The sequence below is a fragment of the Loxodonta africana genome, chromosome 26 (assembly GCF_030014295.1).
Source record: "Loxodonta africana isolate mLoxAfr1 chromosome 26, mLoxAfr1.hap2, whole genome shotgun sequence".
Lineage (NCBI taxonomy): Eukaryota > Metazoa > Chordata > Mammalia > Proboscidea > Elephantidae > Loxodonta > Loxodonta africana.
This window is the reverse complement of record NC_087367.1, coordinates 18,926,012-18,950,109: the sequence shown is the minus strand read 5'-3', so window position 1 is coordinate 18,950,109 and position 24,098 is coordinate 18,926,012. Positions and strand designations below refer to the sequence as shown.

At 38.2% G+C, this 24,098-nt stretch overlaps 1 protein-coding gene across 8 annotated transcripts in view; it reads right to left on the bottom strand.

Annotated features, from left to right (window-relative positions):
• THADA (THADA armadillo repeat containing) overlaps positions 1-24,098 on the bottom strand; it is a 362,922-nt gene that overhangs the window by 275,973 nt on the left and 62,851 nt on the right. For all 8 annotated transcript variants that reach the window (XM_064277151.1, XM_064277150.1, XM_064277147.1 and 5 more), the window contains 3 exons: positions 7,686-7,818; positions 5,610-5,723; positions 3,605-3,727 (listed from right to left, as the gene is read on the bottom strand). In XM_064277151.1, the coding sequence (XP_064133221.1) occupies positions 3,605-3,727; positions 5,610-5,723; positions 7,686-7,818 (370 nt within the window). The remainder of the gene's footprint in view (positions 1-3,604; positions 3,728-5,609; positions 5,724-7,685; positions 7,819-24,098) is intronic.

Genomic DNA, 24,098 nt, shown 5'->3' with positions numbered 1-24,098 from the left:
AGTCTAAAAGGCAGCAAAGATTTGTACAGTCTCAATAAAAGTAATCTTTTTTTTTTAAATATAAAAGTAAATTCCTTTACTGCGTAATTAAAATTAAGGTTAAAAAAATAATAAAATCATTTTACTTATTTTTTTTCCTTTCTAACTTATATGCAAAACCAATTAAGTCAAAAGTAATAATATGGCCAGCTTTAGGCAGAAGATCTATTCCTGAGGAGATGTCTACAAATCGAATTTCTGTAAATCAAACCACATTTCACATGAAGTCATATTTCAAATGACTTCAACAGGGAACGCTGTGGCAAACTGTTCCGTAAAAGAGGACTTTTTCACATCCGTTGATTAATCTGATTTATAATTTATTTATTTATAATTTATAATCTGATTTATAGGTAGTTAAAAGAAAATAAACATCAATATGTTAAAGCCACAATATGGATAACTGTAGCTATGAAGTTTATTTTCTCTAATAAAGCAAAAACAAACTGAATAGAAGCAAAAATATTCTTTTGAAACCAGTGTTAAAAAGTCCCAAGAAATAAAATGATATAAAACACTCACATATAATTTAAGCAGGCTATCTATATTTTTTGGATATATGTGTGTGTGCATGTGTACTGTATACATATGAAACCCACATTAAAAACAAGAAAATGCTGATAATGATTATATCTGTATGGTGGTTTAACAGGTGATTTTTAATTTCTTTTTATACTTTTCTGCGTTTTTGAAATTTCTACAGTGCACATGTGTAAATGTTTAAAAGGTCTCAAAGAAGATGTTTCGAAAAATGAACCACTCATTTCTGATACTTTCAGATCTGCTACAAAGTTGGAAAAATCATCAGGTTTCACCGTCTGAAAGCACTTTCACATATAACATTTCTTTGTTCAGCCTGAAGAAAAGAACACTGATGTTTCTGGCAATCGGTTTTATGATCGCTAGTTTTGCTCACGGTCCTCTGTGACTGTACTGACGGTATACAGGTATTGCTCTACTTCCTGTAAATGCAGAAGGTAAACACTGTGTCCTCAAGAGTAGTTACACAACACTCTTAGACAAAATTTCAGAAGTCTGTATCTCTTACAGGAAGATGCACAGTTTCCAGGCAGCAGTTGGAAACCTTGAGGATTCCGCTTCACATGGGGCATCTGTGCCTTTGGCTACCACTGCAGTATACTCTCAATCAGAGACTCATGGTACAGATATGAAACGGTTTGACTAACTGGAAAGCCAGCTTTTCTGGTAAATATCTCACTCTGCAGTTAATCTATTAAGATGTAGCTTCTTTTCTCCTTTCCTTTTTTTTTTCTTCTTAAGCCATACGTTAAGCATTTACAAACCATAGTTGTTCTCCTTTATTCTACAAAACATGATGGTGTGAGAGAACAATAAAACCATGGCACTTCTCCCAGGAATCATGCAAAAACCCACTTCAAAGTTTACTTTCTCAAATCTAACAATTATACTAAGTATTGTCCACTATCTTTAGAGTTCTTTAAATAAACGTTTTAAAATGAGAAGCAAAAGGTTTCTGGACAGTGGTCATACTACAAAAGAAAATGTGACTCAGTATCTAACCTCCTCCATTTTAATGTTTTTTAAGTGTTCACTTTTTCAACTTTTGATAGGGTATATATATTTGCAGCACTCACTCAACACATTGATACTCAGAACCCACAGATTCACAAAAGAACAGTTCATCAGGTACATTAAGATACTAAGAGTATCTGCTTTCAACCAAGACAGAATAACAGGGACCAGGTTTCCCACCCATCTGAAACAACCAAAAAACGGTCAAAACATTAAAAATGATAGTTTTTAAGACACTGGACATTAGGCACTGAAGAACAGTGATGCCCTACAGACAGGAAACAAATGAAGTGAGTCTTATGATTGTCAAAGTTTACAGCCTTACAAGAATTTCCAGGCCACCCTGGGAATACTGCTAAGTACTTCATCAGTCTACACGTGTAGGAAAACTATCTGAGGCCCAGGAAAGAATCATCAGAAATGATTAGAGCTAATGGTGCCTATATCTCAAACAGGACGTGGAATAGTGAGTGCGCCCACAAGCCAGAATGGAAAATCTCATTCTCCATAGGGCGTTGGGGTATTATACACAGAAGAATCTTGCCTCTGTGGTGGAGAATAATTATCCCTAAAATAAAGACTATTCAGGTCTGGCCTAACAAATCTTAAAAGCAACACCTAAAAGGATCAAACTGATTCCAATTATCTTAGCCTCCTAAAACAAAGAATATTTATAGGAATATAAAAATATCCAGCACCCAACAAGGCAAAATTCACAATGCCTGGTATCCAATCAAAAATCATCAGGCATGTAATGAAGCAGGAAAATATGACTCATAATGAGAAAAATAATCAAAAATCAAAACTGACCCAGAAAATACAGATACCAGAATTAGCAAACAAGGACATGAAAGCAGTTACCAAAAAGTTAAGTAAAGATACGGAAGATATAAAAAAGATCCAGATTGAACGTCTAGAGATGAAAATTACAATGAGTGAGATAATAAATACACTGGATGGGGCTAATGGCACATTCTACATTGCAGAAAGAATAAGTAATGAAGACAAAGCAACAGAAACTGTCCAAAGTGAAACACAGAAAGAAAAATAGAAGAACAACAACAACAAGATGGGGAATAATTTCAAGAAGACTAACAGAAATGTAATTGGCGCTCCCAAATAAAAGACGGTGGGGAGGAGGTCAAGAAAAATGGAAGAAGTAATGACCAAAATTTTCAAAATTCAATAAAAACACAGATACAGGAAGCTAAACGAACCCTAAGCACAAGAAACATGAGGAAAAGTACACCAAGTCACATCATAATCAAACTGCTCAAAATCAGTGATAAAATCTTAAAAAGCAAAAAGAGGAAGAAAAAATGGCAAATTATATACAGAACAAAGATAAAAATTACAGCAGATTTCTCCTTAGAAACAAGGCAGTCAAAAAAGGAAACAGAACATCTTTAAAGCACTGAAAGAAAAAAACTGTGAACCTAAGTGTCAATACCCAGTGAAAGTATCTTCTAAAAGGAAGGCAAAATGAAATACGGATCCAATATGCCACCGGAAATGACAACTACATGGGTCAATACATGACTGTTTTGTTATTACTTAAACCTCTTTAAAAGAGAATTAACTGTTCAAACAAAAATAATAACAAGGTAGTGTGCATTTGGAATACCTTTAAAAGTAAAATGTATGAAAAGAATTGCAAAGACGGGGAGAACAGATATGGAAGTACATTACTGTTGGGTTCTTATTCTTTACGTGAAGTGGTAAAATATCATTTCAAGGCAGACTATGATAAGGTATTAAAGATACATACTATAAACCCCAAAGCATTCACTAAAAGAAGAAAACAAAGAGTTATGGCTAATAAGCCAACGGAGGACATAAAATCAAAAGACAACAAGGGTCAAAATGTAGCTCGATTTAAGGTTTTATCCCTTAGAGAAACTCTTTGATAAAATACAGTATATATTTTTTACCATTCGGTGAAAGGTTAGCTGATTAAAACCGACTCAGAAGCATAATTAAGGCAATGGAAATAAATGGAAAAAGCACTTACTGCCCAGACTGGAGATGTAAAGCCCAGAATTGCAGCCTTAGCTCCATCAGTCACGTAAGGAATAATATTTTCTCTCAGGCGTGTATCTCTATACAAAGCTCTAAGGATATTTAAAGCATGAACCTAGAACAAAAAGTTCAAGATTAGTTGTAGGTTGAAAACCATCATGATTTTAAATCTGTATATATCCAATTGCATACCCTCAAAACAAAACTAGAATTACAGGAAGAAGTGGACAAACCACAAATAAGACGACTCACCCAATGATTAATGAACCAATTTTTTAAAGGTTAATAAGATTTGAAGAGTGCAATAAAAAGAGCTTTGTACACTGGACATATGTAAATCCTGCACCTAACCAAGGGGAGGCAGGGTAATGGTGGCTCAGTGGTAGAATTCTCGCCTTCTATGTGGCAGACCCGGGTTCGACTCCAACGCATCTCATGAGGAGCTACTACCCATCCATCAGTGGAGGCTTTGAGTGTTGCTATGATGCTGAACAGGTTTCGGCAGAGTTTCCAGGCTGAGGCAAACTAGGAAGATAGGACTGGTGGTCTACTTCCAAAAATCAGCCAATGAAGACCATATGGATCACAACAGCCCAAACCACAACTGATCATGGAGACCATGCAGGATGGAGTAGCATTTCATTATGTTCTGCATGGGGTCGTCATGAATTGGGGGCTGACTCAACGGCAGCTAACAACAAATAGGAAAACACATTCTTTTCAAGCACACACGGAATGTTTATCTTAAAAAACGACCTCAAACCTAGCCACGAATAAAGTCTCAACAAATACCGAATTATTAATATCTTATAGATTGTGCTGTGATCACACTGGACTTACATTCAAATTAATTTTTTTAATAGTTTAAGAACTGACACTTTAAAACACTAGTAAAAGAAGAAAACTTTTTAAATATTTAGAACTGAACAATAACAAAGATGCTACATATTAACATAGTACACAGGTAACGTGTTACTTAAAAAAAAAAGAAACGTATACCTTAAATGGAAATCCTGGTGGCGTAGTGGTTAAGTGCTACGGCTGCTAACCAAAAGGTCAGCAGTTCGAATCCGCCAGGCGCTCCTTGGAAACTCTATGGGGCAGTTCTACTCTGTCCTATAGGGTCGCTATGAGTTGGAATTGACTTGATGGCACTGGGTTTACTGGGTTTATACCTTAAATGCTTCTATTTTCAAAAAAGACTAAAAATGAAAGTGCTCACTGTCCAGTCAAGATGACGGGAATATCCTACTCTGAAGCATTTACTGAGAAAGCCTAAAATGTAAGATACTAGAATTATTTGACAGGAATTTACTACCTAGTGGTAGAGTGACTCAAGGGCAATGGGTTAATAGAGTGAAGCTGGGAGGAGTGCTTAACCCAAGGTCATGCACACAGTTAATGACTCAAAGGGACTAAATACCAGCTAAAAGTAAAATGTGAGTATATCAAAAAGTGAAATACTACATTTTAGAGAAAGATACAACTGCTGAGTTACAAAACACGTACCAATTCAAAGAAGCATTCGTGAAATTCTAAAGTAACTGCATATTCATTTTTAGATACAATAGTGATATTATAGCCAATCTTATCCGTTAAATACTGATACCAAAAACCCAGTGCCATGGAGTCAATCCCGACTCATAGTGACCCTATAGGACAGAGTAGAACTGCCCCATAGCGTTTCCAAGGAGTGCCTGGTGGATTAGAACTGCCAACCCTTTGGTTAGCAGCCAAAGCACTTAAGCACTACGCCACCAGGGTTTCCTAAATACTGATATCAGTGTAAAAAATAGCTCATTTTGGTCAGTATCAACAAAAAGACAGGAAAGACAAAAAAAAAAAAAAAAATCCAAACAAGCTCCAAATGTCTGTCCTGTCTTTAAGAGTTCTATGAAAATGAGTTCTATATCTTTACCACTTTTTTCTTTAAATTTAAAAGGCACAGCAAAGCACTGCCTTCTTAGCAGGGCTTGTGTGAGTATTTCCATTATTACCTGGGAGACTGTGCTCTGTGAGTCATCTGTAGGTCCAGCCAAAGAGATTAACTCTTTCATTGTTATTTTCAACAAATCCATTTTGCCTTTCTTTGGTTCAGATGCCAACAGTGCCTATGGAAAGTCAAGGCAAAATTAACAAAGTTCTTCTTTAACACACGCCTCCTTGCTGCTTCCCAGAATCAATCTAAAAATGCAAAATCCCCTTTATAAAAACACGTGGTATCCAGACAAGTTTATTAAGTTATGTGGCCTTGGGCAATTCACTTAACCTCTCCACTTCTCAGATTCTTCCTCTGTAAAACTAGACAGTGAAATCATACAATCTCTAAAGTCACTTCCAGTTTGCTTACTAATTAAATAACTCTAAGGTTGAAAAATAGCTCTTGTTGACAACACCTTAAGGATCATATTTGGATGGCAGGTCTCAGATACAATAAGTAAGTTGATTTTAATAACAAATTTTTGGACCAAGAAAATTCTTTTTTAAAAAAAAAATCTCTGGATTAAATTTCTTATAAGGATTTTAAAACTCACTGGAGATTGATCAATATTTAATTCTCCTTCACTAGAGTCTACACCTGGAGGACCTGGTGTGAACATCTGAGGCTCCATGAGACAAAAGAAAATATTATAAACTCCACAGGGGTCCTGTACTTGAATTTTCAAAGGGCAGCTTACTGACTTTGGGTATAATACTTTGCTACTATCCAATAAACATAAAAACAAGATACCAAAACCACTTCAAGCACGAAAAGGAATGGAGTACTGATATGTGCTACAATGTGATGAACCTTGAAAACATGGTAAGTGAAAAAAGCTAGTCACAAAAGACCACACGTTATATGATTCCATTTTATATGAAATGTCCAGAAGAGGAAAATCCCTAGAGACAGAAAAAGTAACCAGTGGCTGCTCAGGGCTGAGTGTAGCAGGAGCAGAGAAGAACAGGGATTGACTGCTAATGGGCACAGATTTCCTAATGCATGATGTTCCAAAATCAGATTGTGATCATGACTGCACAGACCTGTGGATACAGAAAAAGAACCACTGAATTCTGTACTTGTAATGCATGAGTTATATCACATGTGAATTGTATCTCAAGAAAGCTGTCTAAAAAAAAATCACTTTAGTCACATTCTCAACTCCCTTCCTCTAGCTCTAGTTTTCATAAGCTGCTACTAGCTCCCAAAAGAGTGAAAGTGTCGAGCTACCCAGCTTTTTCTGAAGCACTTATAGCGTGTAAGGGAAGACAAATAAAGACACATACACGAAACGGTTAGGTTTAAAAATATTTCTCACGGTATACTTACGCTCAGAAAAAATATATATCATTTTTTAAAAGACTATTCAAAAAAACTTTGTATCTTTCTAATTGCTCAAAAGGTAAACTGACAAACAAAGTAGGCAGTTTTTCTCTATACTTAATGCTAAGCAGAATTCCATAATAACAACGAATATAACTTTACTGGTAAATCAGACTAAGAGAAATAGGGATGCTCTCTGAGCAGGTTTTTCTAATAATTTAGATTTTATTAAACTAAAATAAATAAGAAAGCAATGTTTTGTTACTGAAATGTCTTCTGGGAGCCATGGCTTTCTTTTCCTCAAATGGCTGGCAATAGTTATGACCGTCTCGCCAAGGAAGGGGTAAGAAAGTGCATCTCCTGATTGCTTTATCATCATGACCAATATTTAGTTAAGATGGGCACCAGACATGGAATAAGCACACAGCTCAGAATATGCAACTAGACCTTGCTGTTGCCTTAGCATCTGTGCTCAGGCGAATGAGGCATAAACTCACTAGGTCAGAATGGATTACAGACCAATGAATGAACCACACACTCATTCAGGACGGGTCAGAACAGACTGGAATTGATTTCTGAAGGTCACCACGATCTGTCTACCATCATTATCCCCTGATAATCTCTGAATCAAGCTAACAACTTCTGCACTTGATGCCCATTGTCATAAACAAAACAAATACACAAAGCGTCTTTAGGAATGTGCAAAAAGAATTAAAAAAGGAAGGAAAGACACAATGAAATACACAGCTTTAGTCTTAGAGATAAGTACCTGTATGTAAAAAGGAATCCCAGCACTGCGCCTTGTAGCACAGAGTTTCGATGAAGGATCACTGCATTTAATTTCCTCTAAAACATTCCATAACCACTGTTCTGGGAGCTTTTGCAGACTCACGTTAGGGCACCTAAGAGACATATATAAGCAAATGTTGGGAATTATCAGGTACCAAAAAGTAAAAGCACAAACTGTTGCTAAACATTAACACCGTTACAGAAGAATACATACCTTTACATTTAGAGGGAGGAAACCATGAAAATGTCCTAATGTCTACTTTTCACCTACCTTCCTCTTTATTATGGGTCTTAGGATTTGAAGCTACAGAAGACGCCATTACTTACAACCGCTCTGTGTGAGTGGTTATCTGCACACAAGCTTTGATACCCATGCTTGTTCTGAAGAAGGTTAATCACTCACTGATGTTTTACATTACAAGACTCAAGACTTCCAACAAAGAGGATATAACTTTTAGTTTACTGCAATTTATGTTCTATATTTGCAGAAATTATATATATCCAAAGAAAACACATTTTAAACTCTATTTTAGTAAGTAATCATTTTCATCTCTCTCAAAACGTGGCATACTACAATAAAATGTTCAAGCAGATCCAGTAGAGAATTAGGGAAGCAGGCTGTATGGGAAGAGGCTTAAATGTTTTAAGGTTTCAACATTTGAACATTATTATCAGTGAGCTCTGTTTCCTTACATTGTTATCCGAGAGTGCTTACAAATATTTAAGAGTTTTTTGTTTGTTTTTAATTTTTAAACATACGCCCTACCCGACTGTATAACATTTTCCTAGGAAACAGCATATTCAGTGGCAGGTCTACACAATTATTTTAATAGGAGCATCATAACTAGATTTAACTAAAATTAATAGTATATAAAAATAAACACATGAAATCCTAAGGAAAAATGCTCCTCTTTAAATTGGGGAACACATTCTACAGAGATAGAATTGATGTTTGCAGTGAGAAGCAGATCTCTTAGAAACATTATTTTAGAATATTATTCTGTATTCTAGTTTGCTGTAAGACAGAAAGCTTCAGTTTCTGACTAAACATTCCAACAGCAACTTACTTGTATATCTTACATCAAACAAAATAATGTATTAATAATATTATTTTTAAGGAGGCTTTTTTTAAAGTTTGACATAGCATAAAAAATATTAGTTCAGTCATAAGTGCTGGAAACCCTGGTGGCATAACGGCTAAGTGCCACGGCTGCTAACTGAACGGTCAGCAGTTTGAATCCACCAGGCACTCCTTGGAAACTCTATGTAAGTTCTACTCTGTCCTGTAGGGTCACTATGAGTCGGAATCGACTAGACGGCAACGGGTTTTGTTGTTGTTGTTGTTTTTTGTCGTAAGGGTTATAATCAAATCTCCCTAATACCAGCACACTGTAATTTTAAAAGTTCCCTTTTAAAACTCCAAACTTACTGGTCTGACAGAGACTGCAGAAACCCCAAGAGTATGGCCTCCTGAGACCCTTTTAACTCAGTACTGAATTCACTCCTGAGGTTCACCCTTCAGCCAAAAATAAGACAGGCGCATAAAACAAAACAAGACTAAATGGGACCATCAGCCCAGGGGCAAGGACTAGAAGGCAGGGAGGGACAGGAAAGCTGGTAATCGGGAACCCAAGGTCAAGAAGGGGAGAGTGTTGACATGTCGTGGGGTTGGCAACCAATGTCACAAAACAATACATGTATTAATTGTTTGATGAGAAACTTGTCTGCTCTGTAAACCTTCATCTAAAGTACAATTAAAAAAAAAAACTATTTAAAAATTAATTAATTAAAAAAAAAGAGTATTGGTACAAAATCATAAGCCTTGGGAATTAAATGTCATTATCAGACTGTAAACAAGGCATTGCAAAATAAAGCAAATTAAAAAGAAAAAAAAAAGTTCCCTTTTAAAAAGTATGGCTTAAAATCAAACACCTCACCCCTACTTCTTCCCACATATTCTCCCCACTTACGCCTGTTGCCATGGAGTCGATTCCGACTCATAGTGACCCTATAGGACAAAAGAGAACTGCCACCATAGAGTTTCCAAGGAGCGCATGGTAGATTCGAACTGCTGACCTTCTGGTTAGCAGCTGTCGTACTTTACCACTACACCACCGGGGTTTTCTCCCCACTTAGCCACTAAAATCACCCATCAAAAATCTGAGCCACTAGATTAAAAGAGATCCACAGACATTAACAACCAAATGCAATATGTGGACCTTGTTTAGGTCCTGATTTGAACAAACCAAACATAAAAAAAGATATTTTCAAATAATAAGAGAGATTTGTATACGTACTAGATATTACATGACACCAAGCAATTATTTATAGGGTGTGCCAATGGCATTGTGTACAGGGAAGACAGCATCCATATTTTTTAGATATGCACACTGAAGTACAGAGAAGTAAGAATAACAGATCTGGGATTTACTGTATAATACTTCAGCGAACCACAAGGAAAAGAGATTGATGAAGCCAATGTGGCCAAAACTTTGGTAACTGCTGAATTTGGGTGATGAGCATAGGGAGTTCGTTACATTATTTTCTCTACTTCTAAATGCATATCTGTTTGAAAATTTTCGAAATAAAAATAAATCTTCCCTCACTTTTACAGTTCTAAGGATTGAAGTAATTTCCTAATCATTGAATTTTACACCTTCTTAAAATTAAATGTCTTGTATTTCAAAAAATAGTTTCTCTAGTTTATTACTAACATTGGCAGTTTGGTATAGCTGCCCAATCAAAAACTGAAATCCAAATTCCTCAGAGTAGTTTTTAAGGGCTTATGAGACCAGACTGTTCTACTCTGTCCTATAAGGTCGCTAGGAGTTGAAATCAACTCGATGGCAACGGCTTGCTTTTGCTGTTTTTTTAAATGATACAGTTAGGGAATTGCTGCCTTTTTTTCATCCAAATTCACTCCAGAATGGGTGATCAGAGAAAAGAAAAAAAAGAGAAGGAGAGAGAATTAAAACAAAAGCCATTTTCGGTGATTTAATCACCCAAGAAAAAGTTGGAGTTACAGAGGTGAGGAAAGTGAAAACTACTTGCTCTAAGATTACCTGAGGATTTCATTTACTTGTATTTTCTTCCTCATCACAGGGCCATGGGCAATTTAGAGCTGGATTATAGATAATGCTGCAGTCTAAAGTCAAGTCCCCTATGGAAATTCACTATGGGGGAAAAACTAAGGGGAGAAAGGAACTGCAGGGCATGAGAGGTATCTTCCTACCAAGTACACTGAAATACTAGTACAAGAAATACCAGTTCAGTAGCGCTCCTTGACACTCATTGAGCCTACAGAGAGTGACCACACAGAAGTTCTAACAAAGCCAGCCAATGCAAGAAGGCAGGCCCATCTAGGATCAGAGAAGGCCACCTCAACATGCATCACTCTCCCTTGCTGGAAATTACAGGGACTGTGAACCAAATCTTGATCAAACTCCTCTTTCAGCTTGAAAAGGTCACCTATGACCTGCCCCCAACTGACATACTTAAATCTAGTCTTAACTCTTTCAAATTCCTACACAGGCCTTCTGTTCTAGTACGGCTGTTCTCTTTGCTGGTTCCCATACTCACACACACAACACACTCCCCAGATAAATACATTCTCAACTAACAACAGTTAAAAAACAAAACTCACTGCCATCGAGTCAATTCTGACTCATAGCGACCCCATAGGGCTTCCAAGGCTGTAAATCTCTACCAAAGCAGACTGCCACATCTTTCCCCCACAGAGCCACTGGTGGTTTCAAACCACCAACCTTTCGGTTAGCAGCTGATTGCTTTAACCCCTGCGCCACCAACACTCCAGAAACGGGCAGTCCCTGACTTATGATGTACTCGAGTTACAATGAACTGCACTTATGACTTTGTCTTTTTTATTTTTTAACATCTTATCCTTAGTGTATCTTCCTGGGAGGAAATTACAGGAAAATGCATACAGGGGATATGGAAAAAATTTCCAAGCTATGTGAACACGCTCTAAGCATTTGATCAGGATATGATGGAAGAGATTGGTGGAAAAATCATCCACATGGCAACACGGAATTTAGAATTTCATATTGCCCATGTGGATGAGGAAGGGGAAGTGACAGATCAAAACTTAACAGATTTTCCAACAAGGGAAAGAGGCAGCAGATGAAAACCCTGAGGCCGTGAAATCACTGCAGGGAGAAGAGACCCTGTCCTGGCCTGCACTGGTCACTGGTCAGGAACCAAGCTTTTCTTAAGCTTCTGAAGTTTTCACTTTGCTTGCAATAGCCATTAAAAAAATATAGCTGATTGATAGGGACTAGAGGAACCCCGAGACTATCTCCCTAAGATAACCTTTGAACTTGGATTTGAAGCTATTTCTGTACATCACCTTTCAGCCAAATAATGGACTGGCTTATAAAATAAACAGTATCACCCATGAGTAATGTGCTCCCTTAAACAATTAACTATATGAGAACAAATGGTCAACATGTACCCAAAAGCCAAGATGAGAAGGCAAGGAGGGAAAGGGAAGCTAGATCAATGGAAACAGAACAAACAGAATAGAAATAATGAGAATGCTGACACATTGTAAAAATTGTAGCCAATGGCTCAGAACAATCTGGATAAAAACTGTTAAATGGAAACCTAATTTGTTGTGTAAACGTCTACCTAAAACACATAAAATATTACTTAAAAAAAAAAAGGAAAGGGATTTTGAGAAGAAAGAAATGCTGAAGAAGTTAAGAAAGGATGAGTTAGAGGAAGGAGAGAAGTTGTCAAAAAAATTTTACAGCGAAAGGATCAGCTGAAGTTTTTCCTAAACTAAATCAGGAGCTTCAGTTGCTTGAAAACATGGACCCAAGCATTGATCGCTTTGCTAAATCTGATGGGCAGATTCAAAGAGCAGCGAGACATTACCATGAAACATATGCAGAAAAAAGAAAAGAACAATAAAGACAACTCTTGCTAATTTTCTGATGAGAATCATCATTCCCACTCCCAGGGATAATCCAGATGACCCAGAACCTTCCACAAGTGGAGTTATTACTATAACTGACAAAACGCCAACGTCATCCAACTCGTCTTCATTGTCAGAGTAAATTTTTAGGATTTTCGTATTTTTTTATGTGCGTATGTATTAAAATATATCTGTGTTTATATGTAATGTTTCCAACCCTACAGATAAATAAAGGTCAGATTTATAAAGATAAAAAAGGCAATAATGGAAACTAGGAAAAAAAGAGGTATTCAACTTACATCAGAGCCAACTTACAACAGAGTCTTTGGAACCGAACCCCGTCACAAATCTGGGACTACCTGTATGTGTTCACAGTCTCTACTATGCTTTTTGCTTTTCATACGGTCTCCACACTTCTTGAAGGAAGTTATGAAGCTTCCTCCAAATAACCCAACTCAAAAGATCTATCCCTGGTGATGTATTTAGAGTAACTACTAGGCATAAGGTGTACAGAGGGGTCAATACGAGGTCCTGAAAGGGTAAGATTTGAGCTGGACTTTGAAGGATACGTAGGGAGAGTGGCGGGAGGCCTGCATATGCGGAGTGGAGGAAGCAGGAGATGGAATTGACAAAGGAAATGGCTTGAGTCAAGGCCCAAAGGTAATTTCCTGATTTAGATTCTTGGTTACTGTAACAGTGAACAGTTGACCAAACCAGCTGCTATCAAGTCAATTCTGACTCATGGTGACTTCATGTGTGTCAGGACAGAACCGTGCTCCATGGAGTTTTCAAAGGCTTGTTTTTCAGAAGTAGATCACTAGTCCTTTCTTTGGAGGTGCCTCTGGGTGGATTTGAACCTCCACCTTTTCATTAGCTGCTGAGAGCATTAACCATTCACACCACCTCGGGACTTCAGTTGACAAGGTCTAGTGATTCCCTTGAGTGTCGCATACTAAGGACTAGATGTTGCTTGTTAATTTGGGAAATATGAAAACAAAAGCCATGAGAAAGTTCAACGAGTTCAAGGCTGGCAAAGTACCCTCAACAGGGCTCTCTCTGCCCACTGCCAAGCGCCCACAAACCTCAGCAGCTCTGGGAAATGCTCAAGGCACCAGCTTCTACCATCAAGTCCAAAACTTCTTGTTCTAGTCTGGAAATCCCCGGGATCATGTGGGTTTTTCTACAGAATCCCTTCAATTGTCTGCTTTTTTTAATTTTAGCTTTGCCACTGGACCCTATTTCTCTGATTCCTGGATTGCTTCCTGGTTCTGCATGTCTTCCAGGCCAGTCACACCCCTGTAGCCATAGGAGGGAATTTGGTCTAATAATAGAACTCCCACCCTTTTTAGTAAAATGAAATATTCTGTATTTTAAGCAAAATCTTATTACAAGTTTTGTTTAAATTATCATACTGAAAATAGTTTTGCCCTCTACAAAAGAAAGAAAAATAAACATTTTTCAAATGCTTATTACATGTCAGGTACAATATCAAGCTTTTCACACCTTATCTCACTTAAAAAAACAAAAAACAAATCTGTGGGGAGGCATTACTTTCCCCAATTGGCAGGTGAGAGGCACATAGCACATCATGGTGGGCAGGGGTACAGACTATGGTGCCAAGTGATCTGATTTACAATCCTTGCTCTGCCACCTGATAGCTTTGTGATTCAGGACGAGTTTCAAAACTTCCCCATTTCTCACTTTCCTCTTGTATAAAATGAAGGTTGTCGGGAGAAATAAGTAACTTTATTCCTGTGAAGTATTTAATAAGTTCTTAATATCCGTTTTCTATGAGAAAAGCGTCTTTTAAAAGTTTCAACTGAATTTGTGATAAAGACGAAACTGTGGGTTTACATTTTGATTAGAGCACTCCCCAATAGCACATAAACCAAAACCAAACCCGCTGCCATCGAGTCGATTACGACTCATAGCGATAGTAACACTAATACCACAATACAGAAATGTTATTAGCTGCTCTCAGTCAGCCTCCAACCCATGACAACCTCATGCCAAACAGAACAAAACACTGTCCAGTCCCTCCCTCCCTCCCATGATCCACTGCAGATCAGACTGTTGTGATCCATAGGATTTTCACTGGCTCATTTCGGGAAGCAGATTGCCAGGCCTTTCTTCCTACTACGTCCTAGTTGGAAGCTCTGCTGAAGTTTGTCCAGCACCACAGCAACACGCAAGCCTCCACTGACTGACAGGCGGTAGCTGCGCACGCCGTGCACTGGTCAGACTCGAACCTGGGTCTCCCATGTGGAAGGCAAGAATTCTACCACTGAACCATCCCTGGCCCCTAAAAATAAAATATGTAAATAGAAACTCCAAAAACAGCTGAGCGAAAAAAATAAAACAATCATTTTGGAACAGCAGCACAGAAATGCAAAACAGCAAGAGTGCTGGCACCACAGATCTGTGGGGTTCCCGATGCGAAAGCAGGCAGTGGGGGCCAGGAAGTCAGCTCCTGTGGGCCAGCTCACAGTGCTTCCAAGAAACAGGGCATTTCAGTGGCTTTATCTCTCACGAACGAGCCCATGTGGCACAGTGGTTAAAGTGCCGGACTGCTAGCTAAAAGGCCAGTGGTATGAAATCAACAATGACTACACGAGAGAAAGGTGTGACAGTCTGCTTCTGTAGAAATTTACAGCTTTGGAAACCCTACGGGGTCACTATGAGTTGGAATCGACTAGATGGCAGTATGTTTCTCTCTTGTGAAATCAAAACTCGTTGACATGAAGTCTATTCTGACACATAGCGACCCTATAAGACAGAGAACGACTGCCCTATGGGGTTTCCAAGGAGCTGCTAGTGGATTCTAACTGCTGATCTTTTAGTTAGCAGCCAAACTCTTAACCACTGTGCCACCAGGGCTTACCTCTCAAGAGGGGAGGCTGAAAAAGACAGTCAGAGCCGTCTGGGGCTGCAGCTGTCAAAAACACCAGCTGTTGAAAAAGGCCTAGGAAGACTCTGAACAGGGCAACTTCTAACTCTGTGCCTAGATCTAAAATGTGCCCGATATCACTGTGTGATAAACCAAAAACCAAACCCAGTGCTGCCAAGTTGATTCTGATTCATAGTGGCCCTATAGAACAGAGTAGAACTGCCCTATAGGGTTTCCAAGGAGTAGCTGGTGGATTAGAACTTCCAACCTTTTAGTTAGCAGCTGAGCTCTCAACCACTGCGCCCCCAGGGCTCTGTGATGTCTACTAGACCTTTCGAATTTAACATACCCCACAATGAACTCCTGATTTTTTCCCCAAAACCTACCTGACCTAGTCCTCTCCATCCCAGCAAACAAACAACAAATCTATCTTTTTAGGGGTTCAGACCAAAAATGTTAGAGTCATCCTTTCTCTCAAACACCAAATTCAGGTCTGTTTTACCTTCAAATTATATCCAGATTCAGAACACTTTTTACCACCTCCACTGCTAATATCCAGATGGGAGCCATCACCATCTCTTTCCTCCATCACAGTAATACCGTAAACTCCCCACTGCTCTTTCTGCTTTGACTATTATAGTCTGTTCTCAACATAGCAGTCTTGAGTAATTCTTTTAAAAAGGCAGCTCGTGTCACTTCTTTGCTCGCGAATCCTCCAACGGCTCCCCATTTCACTCAGAGTTAAGAGTCGAAGTCCGTCCAGTGGTCTACAAGGCCCTATGCAGTCTAGTCCTCATGGCCCCTCTGATCACATCCTCTAGGACTCTGTCCCTTTTCACTCCACTTCAGTCACAAATGATTTACCTGCCGTTTCTCAAAAATCTCAAGATGGTGTCTCTCAGGACTTTTGCAATAGCGTTCTCTCCGGAATGCCCTTCCTCTAGATAGTCACATAACCCACTCCTTCACCTTCACGACTTTACTCTAAATGTCACCTTTTCATCAAGGACTTCCTGCCCATTTTACTTATCACAACCACATCATCATCCCACATTTCCATTCCCTCTTAGCTTTTCACCTTTTTTCCTACAGCATTTGTTGCTTTTCAACATGCTATATGCTTTATTTATTATGTTTATTGACTACAGCCCTTCCACTAAAATGTAAGCTCCATTATGGTAAATTTATGGATGCGTGTGTGTGTTTTAATTGTTGCATCTCTAGTGCCTAGAACAGTGCCTGCCACAGAGTTGGTGCTTCATAAATATTTGATCAAACGAACACTGAAGAAGAGGGATGAAAAAGAACTCTGAAGGTAAAAACTAATAAAAGATATTGGTAACATTAAACAACCCAAATGTAAAAAAAAAAAAAACTTCTATTTCGTAAAAGGTAGAAATAAGATTTTAGGCAACAATGACAAGAATGATAGAATTCAGCTATATGCTTCTGACAAGAGACACATTTTAAATCATCACAGAGTATGAAAATAGAGAAATGGAAAAACTGTATCAAATACTAAATAAAAGAAAGATGATGTAGCAATATTAATAACTGTTAAAGAGATTGAATTTAAATTACTGAAAAAGAATAAAGGAACAACATAGTTAAAAGAAGAATAAATCACCAAGAAGAAAAAACATTCATGAGCCTAAATGTATCAACAACATAGCCTTGGAATATATAAAGCAAAAACCAACAGAATTAAAAGAAGAAACAGTAGGAAATTATAATATACCTCTATCAGAAACTGAGTGATCAAGCACACCTAAATTAATATGGCTTTAGAAGATACGAACAACAAAAATAAGCTTGATCTAATAATACACACACCCTCATATTATTCTGCTCTCAATACAAATTCTTTGCAAGGAGAAATGGTCCAATTTACAAAAACTGGACCATACAGTAAGTTGCAAAGGATTTAGTTTCAAGAAATCATAAATAATAGATCACAAACCCCAGTGCAACAACACCAACAACCAAAAACAACCAGCTCCACAATCTGGAACTTTAAAAAATGCATCTTAAATACAAACTGAAAATATTTCAAATGAATGTCAATGAAAGTGCATTTCAAAACTTGTGAGATGCGGCTAAAGTGCTTGAGGTAAATGTATTGCTTTAAAAACATTTATTAAAAATTCATTAAGACTAAACCATTAAGAATTCAACTTGAAAAGCCTGAGAGGGAGCAACAGGATAACTTTAAAGAAAGAAAATAATAAAAATAAAATAAAATAAAGGCAGAAAGTAAGATAATTAAAAACAAAAGAAACCAATTAATGAATTACATAGATTTTTTAGAAAATAAGAATTATCAACCCTATACTATTTCAGAGAATTGAAAAGGGAGAAAAGATCACCCAGTGCATTTTATGAGACGAGTATAACCTTGATAACAAAAGTAGACAGATGTTATAAGAAAAGTAAAAATCAATTTCAGTAATAAACATTAGATACAATAATTATAAATAACAGAACATTACGTTGTACAAAGAAAAAGCACATGCCTCACAAGCTGTCGTCGTTAGTTGCTATCGAGTTGGCTTCAGCTTATAGTGACCCCGCGTGTGCAGAGAGAACTGCTCCATAGGGTTTTCAAGCCTGTGGCCTTTCAAAATCAGATCACCAAGTGTATCTTTCGAGGCACCTCTGGGTAGGTTCGACCCACCAACCTTTCAGCTAGTAACTGAAGGCTTAACCATTTCCATCACTGTATTCCCATATCAAGAAATACAATATACAGATAAAAATCAAGGAACTAGAGATCCATGTATCAATATGGATAAATCTAAAAAAAAAATGAGTGAAACAAAGGACAATATTCATATAATACTACTTACATAAAGATTTAAAACATGCAATACAATACTGTATATTATTTGACTATATTATGTATAATAATAGAAAAATATACACAGGAATAATAAACTCCAAATTCTAGATTGCGATTACCTCTGTGGAGGGAGAAAGGGGGCTAGGATCAGTGTCGAGTACACAGAAGGCTTTAAGAGTATCTGTAATACTTTAAATTTCAAAAATGTGAAATAAATTTGGCAAGATTGCTAAGGTTTTAAAAGCTAGGATACGACTACGCAACTATCCAGTACGGTATTCTCTATACTTTTCAGAATGTTCAAATATTTCACACTAATTTTTAAACATCAGATAAAAAAAAGAAGAGAATTTAAATAATTTGCCCAAGGTTATATACAGCTAATGTGGCAGAATAAATTATAACGTGGATTGACACCAAAGCTGATGCTTAATAAGAAGGCATTACTTCAAGCTGCCTGCCCTAAATAAATGCTCAGTTACATGTTTGGCTTGACCTGGCTCATGATAAAGGTACAGTCAACTCTCTATTATTTGCTTCAGTGAATCTTATTCATTCATTGAAAAAAAGATCTACAAAGTATCCAGTAGTAGCTTGGCACTATGCTGTACCCAAGGAAGGGATCCAGTAGGATAATAATTCCAAACAGCACATGATTCAATAAGCACTTTCATGTGGCTTAGGAATGCAACACAGACTATACTTGAGTTTTTTTTTTTTTTTTTTGATTACCTTCCTGTAATGAATTGTGGCCCCCAAAAATATATGTCAACTTGGTTAGGCCACGTGTGGTTGTCGTCCGTTTTGTGGCCTTCCTGTGTATTATAAATCGTAATCTCTGCCTGTGGTTAGAGAGGATTAGGGTGGGATGTAATACCCTCGCTCAGGCCACATCCCTGAGCCAGTGTAAAAGGATTTTCCCTGGTGTGTGGCCTGCACCACCTTTTATAATTTCAAGAGATAAAACGAAGCAAGCAGAGAGTTGGGGACCTCATTACCACCAAGAAAGCAGCACTGGGAGCAGAGCGCATCCTTTGGACCCAGGGTCCCTGTGCCTGAGAAACTCCTTGACCGGGGAAGATTGAGGACAGAGGCCTTACTCCAGAGCCAACAGAAAGAGAAAGCCTTCCCTTAGAGCCATCGCACTGAATTTGGACTTTTAGCCTACTTTACTGTGAGGAAATAAATTTTTCTTTGTTAAAGCCATCTACTTGTGGTATTTCTGTTACAGCAGCACTAGATAACCAAGACACTTCCTAATCATGTTTTATGGTTGAGCCCTGGTGGTGCAATGGTTAAGCTCTAGTCTGCTAACTGAAAGTCGGGAGTTCGAACCCACTAGCAGCTCTTCAGGAGAAAAGACCCGGCAATCTGCTCACTTAAGGATTACAGCCTAGACAACTCTATGGGGCAGTTCTACTCTGTCCTACAGGATCACTATGAGCCAGAATCGACTGATGGCACACAACAAAAACAATCATGTTTTATTCAGAATTTCATTCAAATGTATTTCAATCCCTGAACACCTACCATCAGGGTGGGGATTAAAGTAGTTCTAAATGAGCTGGGTGATACAGATAGAAAGTTAGCTGGAGGGGGAAATGGAGTATGCTGCAGAAAATCTATTCAGCAGAAGACCCACTTGGCTTGAATTAACTGTCTCTTATTCATTTTTGGAAGTACTCCAACTCCCTTGGGTAACGGGAAGTTTATTATTGTTAATAAACTGTTTTCTTACATTAATTGAATGATTCACCACTAGCATATGGAATTATTTCAACTGCAAATCCAAATCAACCAATTTCGCATTTAAATGTGGAGTACGTTTAAAGACAATATATAAAGCAAAACTTCTGGGAGATGATCAAAACCCAATTGTCAGGAAACTAATCATGCGCATCCATGAAGTTCCATCCATTTACAACAATATGTTAAAAAAAAATTGGCATAGCAGCGCTTACGAAAATACCTCAAGGGAGGAAGGGAGCAGTTGGTAAACAAATGTAGACAGTATGAGTTATGTGCATAAAAATATTGTAGATATAAAAAAAAAAGTGAGGCTGTCAGGGAAAGTAGGTGGAAAGATAATCTAATAATTTTAGAATCACCACCAAACACGTACCATATAAATGTTGTTATGAGAAATTCCATTTTTCTCAAACCCTCAGCCAAGTCCGAGGTTTTACAGAGCAAAACTTTAGCTGCCTGGAACATTAAAAAAAAAATTTCAGACTAATCATCTTGAACTAGAGTGGGAAGGCTACACCCATATACTTGGCAGGAACACATTCTTTAGGCTTGGAAGACAAAAACTCTCTACAATGTAAAAAGAAGTGTTTGCTTTCAAAAATTACATGCTTCAAATAGTCCATGCACTAGTCAAAATCACCTGCTGATGATGCCGAACGAACAGATCTAGGGTTCCAAGTACAGGTAGAAGAAAGGAGTAGGATAAAGGTAGCTTGGAGAGTAAAAGTGTGCTTTCTGGCAACAGAAACTTTATCTCCATTTATTTTATAGATTCATGTAGTTTCTCATTTGTCCCATCCATGCAACTCCACAGCAAGCACATATGTACTTTGTTCATAATCTTAAAGCTACTTAGCAGGGTCCATGTTGTTGTTGGTTGATCCCGTCCAGTCGGTTCCGATTAATAACGATCCTACATACAAGTGAATGAAACACTGCCCAATCCTGCACCATCCTCATAATTGTTATGCTTGAGCCCACTCCTGTAGCCACCGTCTCAACCCAACTCATTGAGAGTGCTCCTCTTTTTCGGTGACACTCTACCCTACCATGTACAATGTCCTTCTTCAGGGACTGGTCCCTCCTGACAACATGTCCAAAGTATGTGAGATGCAGTCTCCTCATTCTGGCTTCTAAGGAGCGTTCTGGCTATACTTCTTCTAAGACAGATTTGTTTGTTCTTTTGGCAGTCCATAGTTTATTCAACATTCTTTGCCAACACCATAATTCAAAGGTGTCAATTCTTCTTCGGTCTTCCTTATTCATTGTCCAGCTTTCACATGCATATGAGGCAACTGAAAATATCATGGCTTAAGTCAGGTGCACCTTAGTCTTCAAGGTGACATCTTTGCTTTTCAACACTTTAAAGAGGTCCTTTGCAGCAGATTTGCCCAATGTAATGCATTGTTTGATTTCGTGACTGCTGCTTCCATAAGTGTTGATTGTGGATCCAAGTAAAATGAAATCCTTGACAACTTCATTCTTTTCTCCGTTTACCATGATGTTGCTTACTGGTCCAGTTGTGAGGATTTCTGTTTTCTTTATGTTGAGATGTAATTCATACTGAAGGCTGTAGTCTTTGATCTTCATCATAAATGCTTCAAGTCCTCTTCACTTTCAGCAAGCAAGGCTGTGTCATCTGCATAATGCAGGTTGTTAACGAGTCTTCGTGCAATCCTGATGGCTGCGTTCTTCTTCAGATAGTCCAGCTTCTTGGATTATTTACTCAGCATACAGTTTGAATAAGTATGGTGAAAGGATACAATGCTGACACACACGAAGTATCCCCTTGTTCTGTTCAAAAGACTGCCTCTTGATCTACGTACAGGTTCCTCATGAGCAAAATTAAGTGTTCTGGAATTCCCATTCTTTGCAATGTTATCCAAAATTTGTTATGATCCACACAGGCAAATGCCTTTGCATAGTCGATAAACACAGATAAACACCTTTCTGGTATTCTCTGCTTTCAGCCAGGATCCATCTGACATTAGCAATGATATCCCTGGTTCCACGGATAGCCTTTAATTGCTATCTTGTCAATTATCTAATTTATTCATCTAATTCCAAAGATTAAAATGCGAAGTTGGAAGATCCTTTAAAACAAGGATGATGTTTTACCAATCCTTCTAGACTCTAGAGTGCCTTCCTATTACAATCCTTATATAAATCAGGTGATCAATAAAGTTTTGTTGAATCGTTAATCATGGAGACACTATGAAGCTATAAAAAAAAAAATTTTGGTTTCTAGTGCTGACTTTGCCACCAACTGGTTGTGTGACTATGGGCAAATTGCTTGACTTCTCAGTGCCTAAGATTGAAAATAAGATCATTATAAAAATGCTTTGAAAACTGAATGAGCTATTATTACCGGGGTTACTGTAACAAATAGAGAAAGTAATGGCCTTAAAATATATAAGTACTCAAAGCTCCTGATGAGAATGCCCCCCAAAACATCTCACCATGGCTCCACACAAGCCTCAGCCCCTTGTTAGGTCTTCACAAGTCTCTTAGTTCCACAGAGTTGACTGCTTCAGATGTGGACCCTCCTTCTCGTCTCCTGGCTCACAGCAACTCAGGCCTACTATACCACACCTATGGTGATCAAAGAAAGCTCATCTACCATAAGATCTGGCACACGGTAGATGTTCAAGAACCATCTCGTTGAATGATTTAACAAGGACTAGTGTTAGACCCAAGGCCTCTGGGTTGCTCAAGCAGTTTGCACTTGACAACTAATCTAAAAGTTGGCAATTCAAACCCACCCAGAGGCACCGGAAGAAAGTCCTGGCAATCTGTTGCTATAAAGATTACAGTCAAGAAAACCCTATGGAAAAGTTCTACTCTGTAACATATGGGGTCATCATGAGTCGGAATCAACTCCATGGCAACAGGTTTTAGTGGTGGTCCCAGCTATTACACATTAGCTGTGCCTTCACGTAAGCAGAAAACTGAAAAACCAAGTGTAGAAAACGGGGCCTGGAACGTTAAGGCTTCTCAATGGTAAGGTCACTGTGCCTGTGCCTATACAGATACAATAGCCTAACCTACAGTTCAATGTCTATTCAATCTCCTGTCTAGTCCCCAGCAAAGGAAGATTATAAGGAAGTGATCTCAAAACTCCAGAGTTGTTTGTGATAATGAAGGAACTGAGTGTTAGAAATGGAACCATGCAAGGTTCCCAAGAACAATGCAGCGAACTCTAGTTGTTTGTTTTGGTTCCTCATCACACAATCCAGGGGTCAGAAGGGAAGACGGAAAGGTTCCCTAGTGAAGCAGTCCTTGGTTGCTTGTGCCAACTCAATGCAATCACCAACCACAGCCATGGGGAATTCCAAAATCCTGCTTTTGTTACTGACTGTCTCTCCACTAAAAAAGCAAACATATCCTCTTTGCCTAAAGGCCCTTTTGTTTTATTTCATTCCCATGTCAAATTAATACAAATGTACAGTGTCTTTAGCCTCTGAGTACATCATAAAATTGTAACTTTCTTTTAAGGGGTTCAAGGATCTTCATAAATGACTCACTAACAGTAAATGTTATGAACCCACAAAATACTCCTGGGAGATCAGTTTACCAGTTCTAAAGGTTTACTAAAAATGTATCTAACTCCCCTCAATCTTTCATACCCTGAAATTTCCAGACTTTCCAATCAGAAACCAGAAAGCAGCAACTATAATCAGTAGAATGTTCAGCACTGAAAAAGGCCTGGGAGAGCCGAGTCCTCTTGTTTTATCAAAGAGGAAACAGCAGCCCAGCGAGGTTAAATGCCTTTCCTAGCGCCAACAAAGCTGGGAGGTAGAACTCAGCTCTAATTCACAGTTCAGTTATTCTTTCCTCTGCACTCAAGGGAGATGGCTGCTGAAGGGAGAAGAATCAGACCACTCTGATTTTCCTGTTCATCACAGTCAAAAAAGGGCCAGAAATAAGAAAAGCTGATAGGAAAGAGGCCTGAGTCCCTACTAAAAGTAAGAGAGAAGCGAAC